This window comes from Mobula hypostoma, chromosome 7, assembly GCF_963921235.1.
Source record: "Mobula hypostoma chromosome 7, sMobHyp1.1, whole genome shotgun sequence".
NCBI classification, from domain to species: domain Eukaryota; kingdom Metazoa; phylum Chordata; class Chondrichthyes; order Myliobatiformes; family Myliobatidae; genus Mobula; species Mobula hypostoma.
The window spans coordinates 152,830,143-152,846,805 of record NC_086103.1 but is presented as its reverse complement, the minus strand read 5'-3'; the positions used below and the strand labels follow the sequence as shown (position 1 = coordinate 152,846,805).

Below are 16,663 nucleotides of genomic sequence, written 5' to 3'. Positions count from 1 at the left end.
CGCCAGTCTATCGCAAGGTTAACTCCCAGCATTTACCGGTACCCATTTTCAGCTGGGTAAACTGGAGCAGTGTGTGGTTAAGTGCCTTGCTCAAAGACACAACACGCTGCCTTGGCCGAGATTCGAACCCATGACCTTCAGATCGTGGCCACGCGCCACACTATATCCAAGTAAACCCATGTGTTAATTACACTGCCTTGCAAAGCAGCAGGGCCTTGCACAATGGTATCCAGCAGTAAAATCCAAATAGCCCCCACCAACAAAATATCTGAAAAAAATGCTGTAAGTTAATTAAGCTATCTCCCTGGCTAAGATGATTTTCAAACATATCAAATTATAAAATTTTCTGAGTTCCTATGTCACATTAAGCCCTAGGACAGTATATTTCCCAGTGCAAGGGTTGGAAACTATTCTTAACGTTCAAACCTTGCCTCTGGACTCAATGAAACGTCCAAACATTCAGAAATGTTATGAATTTGCCAGGAAGCAGCCTTGTTCACAGGTGAATCTTGAATTTATTGACACTTGTATATAGAGAAGTCACATTCCAGGCAAAGCTATAAGACTATGCAAGCTTCACCCTACTATGTCCACAAAGTGCAGAATCAATCAAATAGCAAATCCCCCACCCCACAAACATCCCTCTTGTCCCAATGACAGGGTTAATAATGTAAAATGTATCAAACCCTTCTTCAACTACCAACACCAGAGGTTGCCTTGACCAGATTTTCACCAATCTGTTCAACATACTACGAATGCTGCCAGTGATAAATACAAAAGATTCTGCAGATGCTGAAAAATCCATCTGTAGAATCCCTTGTGTTTATGAGCATCTACAAAATCTCTTGTGTTTATGATCTCCTCCTTCATTGCAAAGTCTCTTTGAGGTATGCCAACCCTGAAGATGTTTAAACTTCTCTTCGAAAGGAGTTCAATGAGACCCTCTCTCACTGCTCCCTGTGTGATCTCTGCTGCTCACTATTTGTTCACCCAAACTCAATAACACAGCCACATATCTTTCCTAGGAACTTGTCATCGTGCCATCTTGTTACTCTCCTCTCCTATTAGATCCCTTCTTCTCTAGCCCTTTACCTTACCCACCTGTCACCTTCCTGCTTCTTACTTCGTTGCCCCTCCCTCACCCACCTGGTTTCATTAATCATCTTAGGTAGAGTACAAAGAACAGAGCAGCACAGGAGCAGGCTCCTTGGCCCACAATGTTGTGCCAAACCAGCTAAAAAGCAAATCAAAAAAATGCAAACACTATTTCCTCCTACCTACACAATGTTCATACCCCATCATCTTCCTTACATCCATGTGCCTATCTAAATCTCTCTTTAAGAGCCTCCAATGTACTCACCTCTACTACCATACAAGGCAGCACATTCCAGGAATTGATGACTTTCTTGAGTAAAAAACTTACCCCCCACTTCCTCTTTGAACATACCCCTTCTCACCTTCAATGCATGCCCTTTGGTATTACACATTTCTACCCTGGGAAACAGATACTCCCTGTCAACTCTATCTATGCCTCTCATAATCTTATAAATCTCTATCAGATCTCTCTGCAGCTTCTTCCCTTCCAGAGCAAGCAACCTGTTTATCCAGCTTCTCATACACAATAGACAATAGGTGCAGGAGTAGGCTATTCAGCCCTTCGAGCCAGCACCGCCATTCACTGTGATCATGGCTGATCATCCACAATCAGTATCCAGTTCCTGCCTTATCCCCATAACCTTTGATTCCGCTATCTTTAAGAGCTCTATCCATCTCTTTTTTGAAAGTATCCAGAGACTTGGCCTCCACAGCCTTCTGGGGCAGAGCATTCCATATATCCACCACTCTCTGGGTGAAAAAGTTTTTCCTCAACTCCATTCTAAATGGCCTACCCCTTACTCTTAAACTGTGGCCTCTGGTTCTGGACTCACCCATCAGCGGGAACATGCTTCCTGCCTCCAGCGTGTCCAATCCCTTAATAATCTTATATGTTTCAATAAGATCCCCTCTCAGCCTTCTAAATTCCAGAGTATACAAGCCCAGTCACTCCAATCTTTCGACATATGACAGTCCCGCCATCCCGGGAATTAACCCTGTGAACCTACGCTGCACTCCCTCAATAGCAAGAATGTCCTTCCTCAAATTTGGAGACCAAAACTGCACACAGTACTCCAGGTGTGGACTCACCAGGGCCCTGTACAGCTGCAGAAGGACCTCTTTGCTCTTATACTCAATTCCCCTTGTTATGAAGGCCAGCATGCCATTAGCTTTCTTCACTGCCTGCTGTACTTGCATGCTTGCTTTCGGTGACTGATGTACAAGAACACCTAGATCTCGTTGTGCTTCCCCTTTTCCTAACTTGACTCCATTTAGATAATAATCTGCCTTCCCGTTCTTACCACCAAAGTGGATAACCTCACATTTATCCACATTAAACTGCATCTGCCATGCATCTGCCCACTCACCCAGCCTGTCCTAGTCACCCTGCATTCTCATAACATCCTCCTCACATTTCACACTGCCACCCAGCTTTGGGTCATCGGCAAATTTGCTAATGTTACTTTTAATTCCCTCATCTAAATCATTAATATATATTGTAAACAGCTCCGGTCCCAGCACTGAACCCTGCAGTACCCCACTGGTCACCGCCTGCCATTCCGAAAGGGACCCGTTAATCACTACTCTTTGTTTTCTGTCAGCCAGCCAATTTTCAATCCATGTCAGTACTCTGCCCCCAATACCATGTGCCCTACTTTTGCCCACTAATCTCCTATGTGGGACTTTATCAAAGGCTTTCTGAAAGTCCAGGTACACTACATCCACTGGCTCTCCCTTGTCCATTTTCATAGTTACATCCTCAAAAAATTCCAGTAGATTAGTCAAGCACAATTTCCCCTTCGTAAATCCATGCTGACTTGGACTAATCCTGTTACTGCTATCCAGATGTGTCGTAATTTCATCTTTTATAATTGACTCCGGCATCTTTCCCACCACCGACGTAAGGCTAACCGGTCTATAATTCCCTGTTTTCTTTCTTCCTCCCTTCTTGAAGACATGGACAACATTAGCCACTGTCCAATCCACAGGAACTGATCCTGAATCTATAGATCATTAGAAAATGAATACCAATGCGTCCACGATTTCTAAAGCCACCTCCTTAAGTACCCTGGGATGCAAACCATCAGGTCCCGGGGACTTATCAGTCTTCAGGCTCAACAGCCTATCCAACACCATTTCCTGCCTAATATAAATTTCCTTCAATTCATCCATTACCCTAGGTCCTTTGGCCACTATTACATCTGGGAGATCGTTTGTGTCTTCCCTAGTGAAGACAGATCCAAAGTACCTGTTCAACTCGTCTGCCATTTCCTTGTTCCCCATAAAAAATTCACCCGCTTCTGTCTTCAAGGGCCCAATTTTGGTCTTAACTATTTTTTTTCCTTTTCACATACCTAAAGAAGCTTTTACTATCCTCCTTTATATTCTTGGCTAGTTTATCTTCGTACCTTATTTTTTCTCTGCATACTGCCTTTTTAGTTACCTTCTGTTGCTCTTTGAAAGTTTCCCAATCCTCCGGCTTCCCACTCGTCTTTGCTATGTTATACTTCTTCTCTTTTGTTTTTATACTGTCCATTACTTCCCTTGTCAGCCACGGCCTCCCCTTAGGATCTCTCTTCCTCTTTGGAATGAACTGATCCTGCACCTTCCGCATTATTCCCAGAAACACTTGCCATTGCTGTTCCACTGTCATCCCTGCTAGGGTATTGTTCCATTGAACTTTGGCCAGCTCCTCCCTCATAGCACCATAGTTCCCTTTGTTCAACTGTAATACTGACACTTCCGAGTTTCCCTTCTCTCTCTCAAATTGTAGATTAAAACTTATCATATTATGGTCACTACCTCCTAATGGCTCCTTTACCTCGAGGTCCCTGATCAAATCCGGTTCATTGCACAACAACCTCGAGGTCCCTGATCAAATCCATTTCATTGCACAACAATAGCACATTCCCTCTAAACCAGGTAATCCTGGTAAACCTCCTCTGCACCCTTTCCAAAGCCGCAACATCTTTCCTATAATAGGGCAACCAGAACTGTATGCAAAATGATGTGGCCACACCAGAGTTTTATAAAGTTGCAACATAACCTCTTGACTTTTGAACTCAATGCCTCGACTAATAAAAGCAAGCATTCCTTAAGCCGTCTTAACCGCTTTATCGACCTGCGTAGCCACATAAGCAGCTATGAACCTGGATCCCAAAATCTCTCTGCTAAGCAACTCTGTGAAGGACCTTGCCCTTAATAGTGTACTGTCTCCTTGTATTTACCCTACCAAGGCACAACACGTAACATTTATCTAGGTTAAACTCCATCTGCCATTTCTCTGCCCATATCTGCAACTGATCTTTATCGTGCTGTATTCTTTGCCAGTCTTCTATACTGTGCACAACTCTACCAACCTTGGTATCATCTACAAACTTACTAACCTACCCATCTACATTTCCATCCTTCTTGCTTGTACTCCTTTCCTTCATCCCCACCCACCCCCACCCTCAGCTTCTTATTCTGGCTTCTATCCTCTTCCTTTCCCAGTCCTGATGAAGGGTGTTAGGCGGAAATGGCAACTGATTTCTAACCATAGATGCTGCCTAACCTGCTGAGTTCCTCCAGCATTTTACAAGTGCTGCCAATGAGTTGTTATTCAGCCACTGAAATGCATGCAATTATATGAAGTCACCAACTAAACACAATGGAGCCATCTATTCAAATTAAGTCAAATTTTGAACAATGCAGTTTAGTCTTGACCATTATTGAACAACTTCCTTGGGAGTGATTTTTTTTTTGCAAGTTGAAGCTTTATTATGAGTGATTTATTTAAAAAGTTGCTTTCCTTCAACTCTGAGTTTTCTTTCTCTACTCTTTGATGCTGAATTCTAACATGTTCTTCCTGGTTTAGACAATACCACAAAGGGATTCTTCATTTTAATAGGTTAAGCAAGCACAGTCTGGTTATCGTATTCAGAAAGTTTAAATACTATGTGCTGTATGAACATTCTAGTCACCTCTATACCAGTGCAAAAGCTGAAGTGGGTAAAGACAAGTATAATGAATGGTTTTAGCCTTAGAGAAACACATCCAAGCCAAAATCCTCCAATAATTTAATATATAAATATTCAATTTGGTCCAATATTGAAACACATAGATCAAAAGCTTTCCAGGTTTATCAGACTAGTGGTTATGAAACATTAACTGATTCTTGTATTATTAATCAAGGGACAGAATTTACAAAACCAAACGGATCTCACTAATGTGGACCAGATCATGGCAACAGATTCTAAGACCCTTGGCGAAATCATCGATGATAACCCTGTGATTAAACATCTTGTTTATTGCTTGCCTGGATCTATATACTATAAAAGCTGATTCTGCCTTTGAAATCGGTTTATCACTTAAATTACTACATTCAAGAAGATAAAATTGAAGGAAACAATTTTATAAAATCCTTTTCTGGCAATTTTATCTTACAAATAAAAACTGTCGATCATGCATAAAAAGTAAATAGTGCATAAATGTAGCAGTTCCACCCGTTTCAAAAACAATACAGCATGAAGGAATTAGCTTATAAAGTATATTAGGTAGATCAAAAGAGAGACAAGATAAAAGAGTGAACCAATTCCAATTACTACCAAGAGATTAATGAAAACAGGTGGAGACGAATTGCAAAGGCTACCACATTTGAGAGAAGATTTTAAAAAATAAGATTTAAAAAAGGGAAAGCATGACACTGGAATATGTAATCTACCTATAAATTTAGCATTCTTTATTTATTTCAAAACAATGTGATCTGCTGTGTATACTGCAGAAAATGTGATGGTTGACCTATCACTTTGTTGAGTTCATCATTCTGCCTAGAGGCATATTTTGAACTTTATACATTTCCACTTAATTCTTCCTCATTTTCTTAAAATAAACTTTCTAGGTTTGACTATCAATATTGATTCAACCAAGCTCAATGGTTTCTGACTCAAGAACGGCTTCTCAGGCATCTTGACCACTTTACAGCCTTTGTGTACTGACATTAACATCTTTAAATGTAATGATTTCTGTTCTCTCCCACCATTCCTTCCTATTCGCATTCCAATTGGTCTTATTCACATTAAAACTTATGGAAAAATGGTTGAAATTCTCTTAATATGTGTTATTCAACATCTTTTCATAAACTTATTTGAAATATGAGGTTATTAAATATATTAACAACTCTTAGCTATTGTAATTATGCAGTCTTAGCTGTTTAATTACAATTCCTCTTCTTTTCATCATGTCAGTCCTGTAGAAGAGTGGTCCGTTTTTATTAATTTGAAATGTTTACTTCTTTTCTTTACAGATGGAAATACATACATTACTCCATAGTTTTCTGGTTTGGTACTCTATTTTAATGACAGTCTCATTCTTTAGAGCCACTATATGTTCAATATCCTGAGAACATGCTGATAAATTGCACTTTGATTCAATTTAATTTTGAGAATGTTCCATCTTGGGCACTACCCTACAAAGTACACAGGACATCTTCAAGGAGCGGTGTTTCAGAAAGACAGCGTCCATCATTAAGGACCCCCAGCACCCAGGGCATGCCCTTTTCTCATTGTTACCACCAGGTAGGAGGTACACACACTCGGCGATTCAGGAACAGCTTCTCCCCTCTGCCATCCGATTCTTAAATGAACATTGAACCCATGAACACTACTTCACCTTTTTTTTAATATCTATTATTTCTGCTTTTGCATGATTTTTAATCTATTCAATATACATATACTGTAATTGATTTATTTATTTATGTTTACTTTTTTTCTGCATTATGTACTCGGTTGAACTGCTGTTGCTAAATTAACAAATTTCACGACACATGCCGATGATAATAAACCTGATTCTGATCTGATGGTATGAGGTTATATTCTGCATTAAATCTACAATATGAAATGAAGCTTATTTAACTGAGGCAAAAGATATTTAATAGAGTAAAAGCTCTTCAATAGATCTAAAGTACTGCATATGTCACAGGCATTAAAAATACTCAAATGGAAAGAAGCACAGAGCCAACATGCAGCAATTTTTACAAACTGCTGATTTTACTGAAGAATTAGCTTCAACGTTGTATTACTAAATGTTGTATTCACTTGTATTACTAAATTCCCTAGTATAATAAAATAGACTATTGACCTTGTAATTTACCTCATTATGGTCTTGTACCTTATTGTCTACCTGCACTGCATTTTCACTGTAGCTGTTGCACTTTATTCTGTTATTGTTTTTCCTTGTACTACTTCAAGGCACTGTGTAAGGATTTAATCTGTATGAACAGTATGAAAGACAAATTCTTCACTGTACCTTGGTACATGTGACAATAAATTCTAAATTCAAATTTCAGAGTAGAAAAGCCACAAAATTATGGATAATTTTATTTGCATAAATTTACTGAAAGCATCCTTGGAAATATTGAGTAGCAATATGTACATACCAATAGAGATACGGCTTATCCTTGTCCACGTTTATATTATTTAATGGATCCATGCGAAACCAGGTATTTAAGGTAAAGCCATTCTGATAAGGCCACTTAGCAATAGGAGGCAAAGCAATGGCCTGGGGAACAGTAAAAGGTAACAAAGATCAGAATAAGTGGCAATTATATTGAATCCTAGGATCCATTCGTTTTGTGTTACAACAGTAAAAACTATTCCATTGCGCAACAGTATGCTGGCCATCTGTAATCCTGACTGATCCAAGTCTGAATGCAGGACTAACAACAACCCAAATTATCTTGAAAAATGTGAGCAATTTTATGTGTAGTTGGTGGCAATGCCCTCCTTGACTGTGAGGATGTGTAGAACTGCAATGCAAACAAAGTCTTAAAAATGTCCTCAGCTTTTATCATTGATGTTTCACTCTGATGATGGATGTCATACGGATAACATATGAGCAGCAATGACTTAGCCTCAGAGTGGCACAGTCTATAGACCTGATCCCAGAACACCCTGATGGTTTTGACGAAACTCCCATCCAAGACTTTTAAAGAACTCAATAGTAATTAAAAAGCATTAGACAGATACATTGAATAATTATTGAATGAAAAATAATTTATAAGAAGTAAAAACATTGGCAAAGGATTCATTTTCTAATGTCCATGGTCACTGCATATTTGCCAGATCTGACCTGGGATTAGATCGCAAGTGGCAATACCCCAGTTTCATGATAGGGTATCACAGCAATGCTGATCTCAACCATGGCAATTCCAGTAATGGAGAAAAGTGAGATACAAAGAATATTTGGTACTTAGTGCACCCTGAACAAATAGAATACTGCAGGATTTGTGAGGGAATAACTATCTACTGATAGTTCCAAATGCAGCAACATTCAGCCTATTATATTCCAACAGATAAATCATAACACTGGGGTGCTTAGAAAAACAGATCCATTGCCATTCAATGAAAAGCTACTGTTCAACTTTACAATCTATCCATCACTAACATTTCCAATTGGGTTTCAGCTGAAGATTTCATACCCTATTCTTCCCCTTTCCTCCTTCCCAACTGAATCCTCTTCTTTCTTTTTTCCCTTCTCTTAATTCTTCTGAGACATAGTCTAATGCTCTACCCCATTTTATATATTGCAATTCAAGAATTTTAAACATACTGCTGCACTCCGTCCAGGGAAGTTGAAAAAAGTATCTGGGCCTTGTCTTTGTGGCATCTGATTCAGAATTGACAGCAATTTAACTGCATGCCTTGGCTGTGGGAAAAAAAAGAAAAAAAAACCTTCAATGTTGATGTGCAGGATTAAGCACCAAAGACAATATTTCACCACATTAAGAGTAGTTTACATATTTTGGGAAACTGAGCTAAAAAACCCAAAATAAATACCATAATTAATAATTCAATAATATGTTAATGAAATAAAATTTCAATAATTCATAATGAACTCTTTAGTCTCAATAGTGCAACTTACCCAGAATCCATTTTCTCCACGAAGCATGCTGAAAAGCAGTTTGAGTTCCTTGACAGTGATACTGTAACTGGCTAGAACACCCAACATGTCAACCAGCAGATCTGCAAATAGTTTGCACAATGTAAATTGAGAACTCCAAATTGATGCATTTTACAGTACAACACAAATTAGAAAGCAATGTGACTAAATAAACCAAAGGTGAGATATTGAATTATAAGTTCCAGGAATATGCGGAAGTTGAGCAGGTTCTGCCAGGTGATAGAAGCTACATTACCTACTACACTCCTGTGATGTACTATACATCATTTCCATTCCTACACAATACAATGTGCACAAGAGTAATGTTTGACAATTTATTGGAATCAGATTCTACTTCAATTTATAATCATTATGAAAAGAAATATCTATTAGTTTCAATTAATTAAGTCTAAACTAAAATGAAAATCTAAGTTTTCTTGGTGATCCAGCACCATGTAGAAACATTAAATTCCAGCATTTAATCACATCAACAATCTGGAAGAGGGGACCGAGTGTAGTGTATCTAAGTTTGCTGATGATACTAAATCGAGTGAAAAAGCAAATTGTGCAGAAGTTACGGAGAGTCTGCAGAAAGATACAGACAGGTTAAGTGAGTGGGCAAGGGTCTGGCAGATGGAGTAAAATGTTGAGAAATGCAAAGTTATCCACTTTGGAAGGAAAAATGAAAGAGCAGATTATTATTAAAATGGTAAAAAATTGCAGCATGCTGCTGTGCAAAGGGATTTGGGAAGGCGTGTGCATGAATCACAAAAGGTTGGCTTGCAGGTGTAGCAGGCAATCAACAGGCAAATGGAATATTGGCCTTCATTGCTAGAGGAATCAAATTTAAGAGCAGGGAGGTTATACTGCAACTGTACAAGGTACTGGTGAGACCGCATCTGGAGTACTGTGTGCAGTTCTGATCTCCTTACTTGAGGGAGGATATACAGGCTTTGGAGACGGTGCAGAGGAGGCTCACCAGGTTGATTCCAGAGATGAGGGGGTTAGCCTTTGAGGAGAGATTGAGTTGCCTGGGACCGTACTCACTGGAACTAGTCTATGCCTAGTCTAGAGAACACAGGTTTAGGTTTTAGAGACTTAAAAGAAACCTGAAGGGCAGTGTGGTTAGTATATGAAATGACCTCCAGAGGAAATAGTAGAGACACATAAATTAACAACAGTTAAAAGACACTTGGACAGGTTTAAGGCAAGCAATACACAGAGCACTAGAGGACTTCAGTGGGTCAGGCAGCATCGAGGGAGGGAAATTGACATTCAAGCTCAATTGATGCTACCTGAGCTGCTAAGTTCCTCCAGTGCTTTATGTGGTGCTCCAGATTCCAGCATCTATACTTCCTTGTTTCTCTAGATATATAGATAGGAAAGGTTCAGAAATAGGTTTAGTAAGACTGGCACATGTCATGAAACTTGTTGTATTGCAGCAGTAGCACATTGCAATACATAATAATAAAAACTATAAATTACAATAAGAGGCAGTGCGACAGACTTTATCATGAATCAGCAAGTTGTTTTGTTATGTCTTCCCTTTCGCTGTAAAAGGAGACACCTCTTTTCACCTTAATTAGGGAGAGGTAGATCCTGTGGTATGTCGAGTTGTTGGGTGAATGGTTAGTTTTTGATGTACTGTAAATCGTAATTTTTCTTGGGGGTTTTGCAATTGCTTGCTTGGTGAGCGATGGTTTTTTTTGCTGAAGTAAGTGAGTGAGGTCATTGCTTTGCTGCTGCTTGTGTGTAGGAGGGGGCTTTGGGGTTCTAACATTGTTACTGTCACTTATTCTTTGGGGCATATTTCTGATTTCATGAATGTTTGTGAAGAACAAGAATATCAGGAGAAGGGTCTGCACTGCGCAGGCGCGTGACGTAGCGCGCCAAGGTTTAAAAGCAGACCACCATATACAGCGGCCATCGTCGGAGTGGACTGAGTCAGAGTGGGACGGCTTTGGCTCAACAGGCTTCGGCGAGAACAGGCAAAGGCCAGGGTAGGTTCTGGTAAGTTTTTTGTTCAGATTGTTTAGAGTAAAGAGAATGCCAGGCAGGATGTTGGAATGCTCCTCTTGCAGGATGTGGGAAGTCAGGGAGCCCTCTGGTGTCCCTGACAACGACATCTGCAAGAAGTGCGTCCAGCTGCAGCTCCTAACAAACCGCGTTAGGGAACTGGAGCAGGAGCTGGATGACCACCGGATCATTTGGGAGAATGAGGAGATTATAGATAGTAGCTACAGGGAGGTAGTTAGGCCAAAGGAGCAGAGCACAGGAAATTGGGTCACTGTCAGGTGAGGGAAGAGGAAAGGGCAGGCAGAGCAGGGTTCCCCTGTGCCATTCCCCTCAACAACAAGTATACCGCAGTGGATACTGCTGGGGGGGATGACTTACCTGCGACAAGCTGCAGTAGCCGGATCTCTGGCACTGAGTCTGGCTCTGCAGTGCAGAAGGGAGGATGGAAAAAGAGGAGAGCGGTAGTGATAGGGGACTCGATAGTTAGAGGTACAGATAAGAGGTTCTGTGGTCGTGACAGAGAATCCAGGATGGTTTGTTGCCTCCCGGGTGCCAGGGTCAAGGATGTCTCTGATCGATTGCATGACATTCTGAAGTGGGAGGGTGATCAGCCAGATGTCGTGGTGCACATCGGTACCAATGACATAGCAAGGAAGAGTGAGGAGGTCCTGGAGAGTGAGTATAGAGAGCTTGGTAGGAAGTTGAAAAGCAGGACCTCGAGGGTGGTAATCTCATGATTGCTATCTGTGCTATGTGCCAGTGAGGGTAGGAACAGGATGCTCTGGAGGATGAACAAATGGCTGAGGAACTGGTGTAGGGGGCAGGGTTTCAGATTTCAGGATCACTGGGACCTCTTCTGGGGCAGGTGGGACCTGTACAAGAGAGACGGGTTACACTTGAACTACAGGGGACCAATATCCTTCCAGGGAGGTTTGTTAGTGCTATTGGGGAGGCTTTAAACTTGATTTGCAGGGGGATGGGAACCAGAGTGCCAGAGCTGACAGTGTGGCTGGGGTGAAAATAAATGATGTTAAAAGTTCAAACAAATCCGCTAATAGAAAGGTTGTGAGTGGTGGTAAAAATCTTCTGAATTGTATATATTTCAATGCTAGGAGTATTGCGGTGATGTCAGATGAGTTGAGGGCATGGATTGACACGTGGAATTATGACGTTATAGCAATTAGTGAAACTTGGCTACAGGAGGGGCAGGACTGGCTGCTTAATATTCCAGGGTTCCGATGTTTCAGATGTGATCGAGGCAGAGGAATGAAAGGTGAGGGAGTAGCATTGCTTGTTAGGGAAAATATTACAGCAGTGCTCAGGCAGGACAGATTAGAGGGCTTGCCTACTGAGTCCTTATGGGTGGAGCTGAGAAACAGGAAAGGTATGGCCACATTAGTGGGATTGTATTACAGACCACCCAATAGTCAACGAGACTTGGAAGAGGAAATCTGCAGAGAGATAGCAGGCAACTGCAGGAAACATAAAGTTGTGGTGGTAGAGGATTTTAATTTTCCATATATTGACTGGGACTCCCATACTGTTAGGGGTCTAGATGGTTTAGCGTTTGTAAAATGTGTTCAGGAAAGTTTTCTAAATCAATATATAGAGGGACCAACTAGAGGGGATGCAATATTGGATCTCCTGTTAGGAAACGAGTTAGGACAAGTGACGGAAGTCTGTGTAGGGGAGCACTTTGGTTCCAGTGATCATAACACCATTAGTTTCAATTTGATCATGGAAAAGGATAGATCTGGTCCTAGGATTGAGATTCTGAACTGGAAGAAGGCCAAATTTGAAGAAATGAGAAAGGATCTAAAAAGCGTGGATTGGGACAGGTTGTTCTCTGGCAAAGATGTGATCGGTAGGTGGGAAGCCTTCAAAGGAGAAATTTAGAGAGTGCAGAGTTTGTATGTTCCTGTCAGGATTAAAGGCAAAGTGAATAGGAATAAGGAACCTTGGTTCTCAAGGGATATTGGAACTCCGATAAAGAAGAAAAGAGAGATGTATGCATGTATAGGAAACAGGGAGTAAATCAGGTGCTTGAGGAGTATAAGAAGTGCAAGAAAATACTTAAGAAAGTAATCAGGAGGGCTAAAAGAAGACATGAGGTTGCCTTGGCAGTCAAAGTGAAGGATAATCCAAAGAGCTTTTACAGGTATATTAAGAGCAAAAGGATTGTAAGGGATAAAATTGGTCCTCTTGAAGATCAGAGTGGTCGACTACGTGCGGAACCAAAGGAAATGGGGGAGACCTTAAATAGGTTTTTTGCGTCTGTATTTACTAAGGAAACTGGCATGAAGTCTATGGAATTAAGGGAATCAAGTAGTGAGATCATGGAAACTGTACAGATTGAAAGGGAGGAGGTGCTTGCTGTCTTGAGGAAAGTTAAAGCAGATAAATCCCCGGGACCTGACAGGGTGTTCCCTCGGACTTTGAAGGAGACTAGTGTTGAAATCGCGGGGGCCCTGGCAGAAATATTTAAAATGTTGCTGTCTACCAGTGAGGTGCCGGAAGATTGGAGAGTGGCTCATGTTGTTCCGTTGTTTAAAAAAGGATCGAAAAGTAATCTGGGAAATTATAGGCCGGTAAGTTTAACGTCGGTAGTAGGTAAGCTATTGGAGGAAGTACTAAGAGACAGAATCTACGAGCATTTGGATAGACAGGGACTTATTAGGGAGAGTCAACATGGCTTTGTGCGTGGTAGATCATGTTTGACCAATCTATTGGAGTTTTTCGAGGAGGTTACCAGGAAAGTGGATGAAGGGAAGGCAGTGGATATTGTCTACATGGACTTCAGTAAGGCCTTTGACAAGGTCCCGCATGGGAGGTTAGCTAGGAAAATTCAGTCCCTAGGTACACATGGAGAGGTGGTAAATTGGATTAGACATTGGCTCAATGGAAGAAGCCAAAGAGTGGTAGTAGAGAATTGCTTCTCTGAGTGGAGGCCTGTGACTAGTGGTGTGCCACAGGGATCAGTGCTGGGTCCATTGTTATTTGTCATCTCTATCAATGATCTGGATGATAATGTGGTAAATCGGATCAGCAAGTTTGCTGATGATACAAAGATTGGAGGTGTAGTAGACAGAGGAATGTTTTCAGAGCCTGCAGAGGGACTTGGACCAGCTGGAAAAATGGGCTGAAAAATGGCAGATGGAGTTTAATACAGACAAGTGTGAGGTATTGCACGTTGGAAGGACAAACCAAGGTAGAACATACAGGGTTAATGGTAAGGCACTGAGGAGTGCAGTAGAACAGAGGGACCTGGGAATACAGATACAAAATTCCCTTAAAGTGTCGTCACAGGTAGATAGGGTCGTAAAGAGAGCTTTTGGTACATTGGCCTTTATTAATCAAAGTATTGAGTATAAGAGCTGGAATGTTATGATGAGGTTGTATAAGGCATTGGTGAGGTCGAATCTGGAGTATTGTGTTCAGTTTTGGTCACCAAATTACAGGAAGGATATAAATAAGGTTGAAAGAGTGCAGAGAAGGTTTACAAGGATGTTGCCAGGTCTTGAGAAACTCAGTTACAGGGAAAGGTTGAATAGGTTAGGACTTTATTCCCTGGACTGTAGAAGAATGAGGGGAGATTTGATAGAGGTATATAAAATTATGATGGGTATAGATAGAGTGAATGCAAGCAGGCTTTTTCCACTGAGGCAAGGCGAGAAAGAAACCAGAGGACATGGGTTAAGGGTGAGGGGGGAAAAGTTTAAAGGGAACATTAGGGGGGGCTTCTTCACACAGAGAGTGGTGGGAGTATGGAATGAGCTGCCAGATGAGGTGGTAAATGCGGGTTCTTTTTTAACATTTAAGAATAAATTGGACAGATACATGGATGGGAGGTGTATGGAGGGATATGGTCCATGTGCAAGTCAGTGGGACTAGGCAGAAAATGGTTCGGCACAGCCAAGAAGGGCCAAAAGGCCTGTTTCTATGCCGTAGTTCTCTATGGTTCTATCAGGATGTATATGGTATAGATTACTCTGATATTGAATGAAACTACTGAACTATTAAACTATTTAAAAACAAATTAAATAAGTTGTGGAAAAAGAGAGGGAAAAATAATATTGAGGTAGTGTGCATAGAATTATTGTCCATTCAGAAATCTGATGGCGAAGGAGAAGAAGCTGTTCCTGAAACACCGAGCATGTATCTTCAAGCTCCTGTGTTTCCTCCTCAGTGGTAGCAATGAGAAGAGGGCATGTCCTGCGTGTTCGGGGTCTTTCATGATGGATGCCACCTTTTTAAGGGATATGGGCCAAATGTGTGCACATAATACACTCTGAGATGAGAATCCTGGTTAACTCGGACCAGTTGGGTTAAAGGGCTATATGACTATGACTCAATTTTAAATAGATAGATAGATATGTAGCCCCCCCACTCCCCGGCCATCCTCAGGGTCGCTCGGCTCGCTGTCGTCTAGGGAAACAGCCCTCGGCTCCGCCAAACTGGGTAATTAGTTTGTGTGGATGCTGTGTGATGCACCCCACCCTGCCCAAATAACAGACAATACACCAGATATGATTAAATGATTTACTGTTTATAGATATTACTGGAACTATATAATTAAGAGAATAAAATATAAAAGGAAAATAAAAGGCGCCACACTTAACAAAGTTCAATCTCTTCGTGCAAAAACAGTTGGAGCTCAAGGACCTTCTTCTTCACCCTGCGACCCCTCGGACCACCTCGACTGGCCGCCTGGGACCAACAACAGTGGTCGTCCAGACACTCCACACGAGTCCATCTCCGTCTCCTCGCCGAACGCCCTCCTCGGGGTCCGACCCCGTTAGCGGACATCACAGCACCTCGTCCATCCTCTGTCTCGCTCTCCCGCCTTCTACCTCAAAACCCCGCGCATACAAATCTTCCAGATACACCAAAGTCATAACAACTATCCCAATTGGTTCGTAACATCCTCTTATCACCTCTTAACCCACAACAAGCTGCTACAGCAAAGCTTTCTCAGCGTTTAACATAACAAAGAAGCACTCCCGATTATAACATAACAAAGAAGCCATTTTAAATTTAACATACAAAAAAAAAGAAAGACCCCATACAGATAGATAGATAGATAGATAGACATACTTTATTGATCCCGAGGGAAATTGGATTTCGTTACAGTTGCACCAACCAAGAATAGAGTATAAATATAGAAATATAAAACAATAAATAATTAAATAATAATATGTAAATTATGCCAGATGGAAATAAGTCCAGGAGCGGTTTCTGACCCTCCAAGGGAGGAGTTGTAAAGTTTGATAGCCACAGGCAGGAATGACTTCCTATGACGCTCAGTGTTGCATCTTGGTGGAATGAGTCTCCGGCTGAATGTACTCCTGTGCCCAACCAGTACGTTTTGCCACCCATAGTTCAGTCCCTCCCCACCTACATCCGGGATACTCCCATGCCCTCCACCTCTTCAATAACTTCCAATTCCCCGGTCCCAACCGCTACATTTTTACTATGGATATCCAATCCTTATACACCTCCATTCCCCATCAAGAAGGCCTCAAAGCCCTCCGCTACTTCCTGGATAATAGACCTCACCAGTTCCCCACCACCACTACCCTCCTCCGGTTGGCGGAACTGGTTCTCACCCTTAATAACTTCTCTTTTGGCTCTTCCC

At 41.4% G+C, this 16,663-nt stretch overlaps 1 protein-coding gene across 2 annotated transcripts in view; it reads right to left on the bottom strand.

The window, feature by feature from the left end:
• nbeaa (neurobeachin a) overlaps positions 1-16,663 on the bottom strand; it is an 868,656-nt gene that overhangs the window by 723,585 nt on the left and 128,408 nt on the right. For both annotated transcript variants that reach the window (XM_063054331.1, XM_063054330.1), the window contains exons 3-5: positions 8,995-9,095; positions 8,683-8,778; positions 7,511-7,632 (exon numbers count right to left, since the gene is read on the bottom strand). In XM_063054331.1, coding sequence (XP_062910401.1) covers positions 7,511-7,632; positions 8,683-8,778; positions 8,995-9,095 — 319 coding nt within the window. The remainder of the gene's footprint in view (positions 1-7,510; positions 7,633-8,682; positions 8,779-8,994; positions 9,096-16,663) is intronic.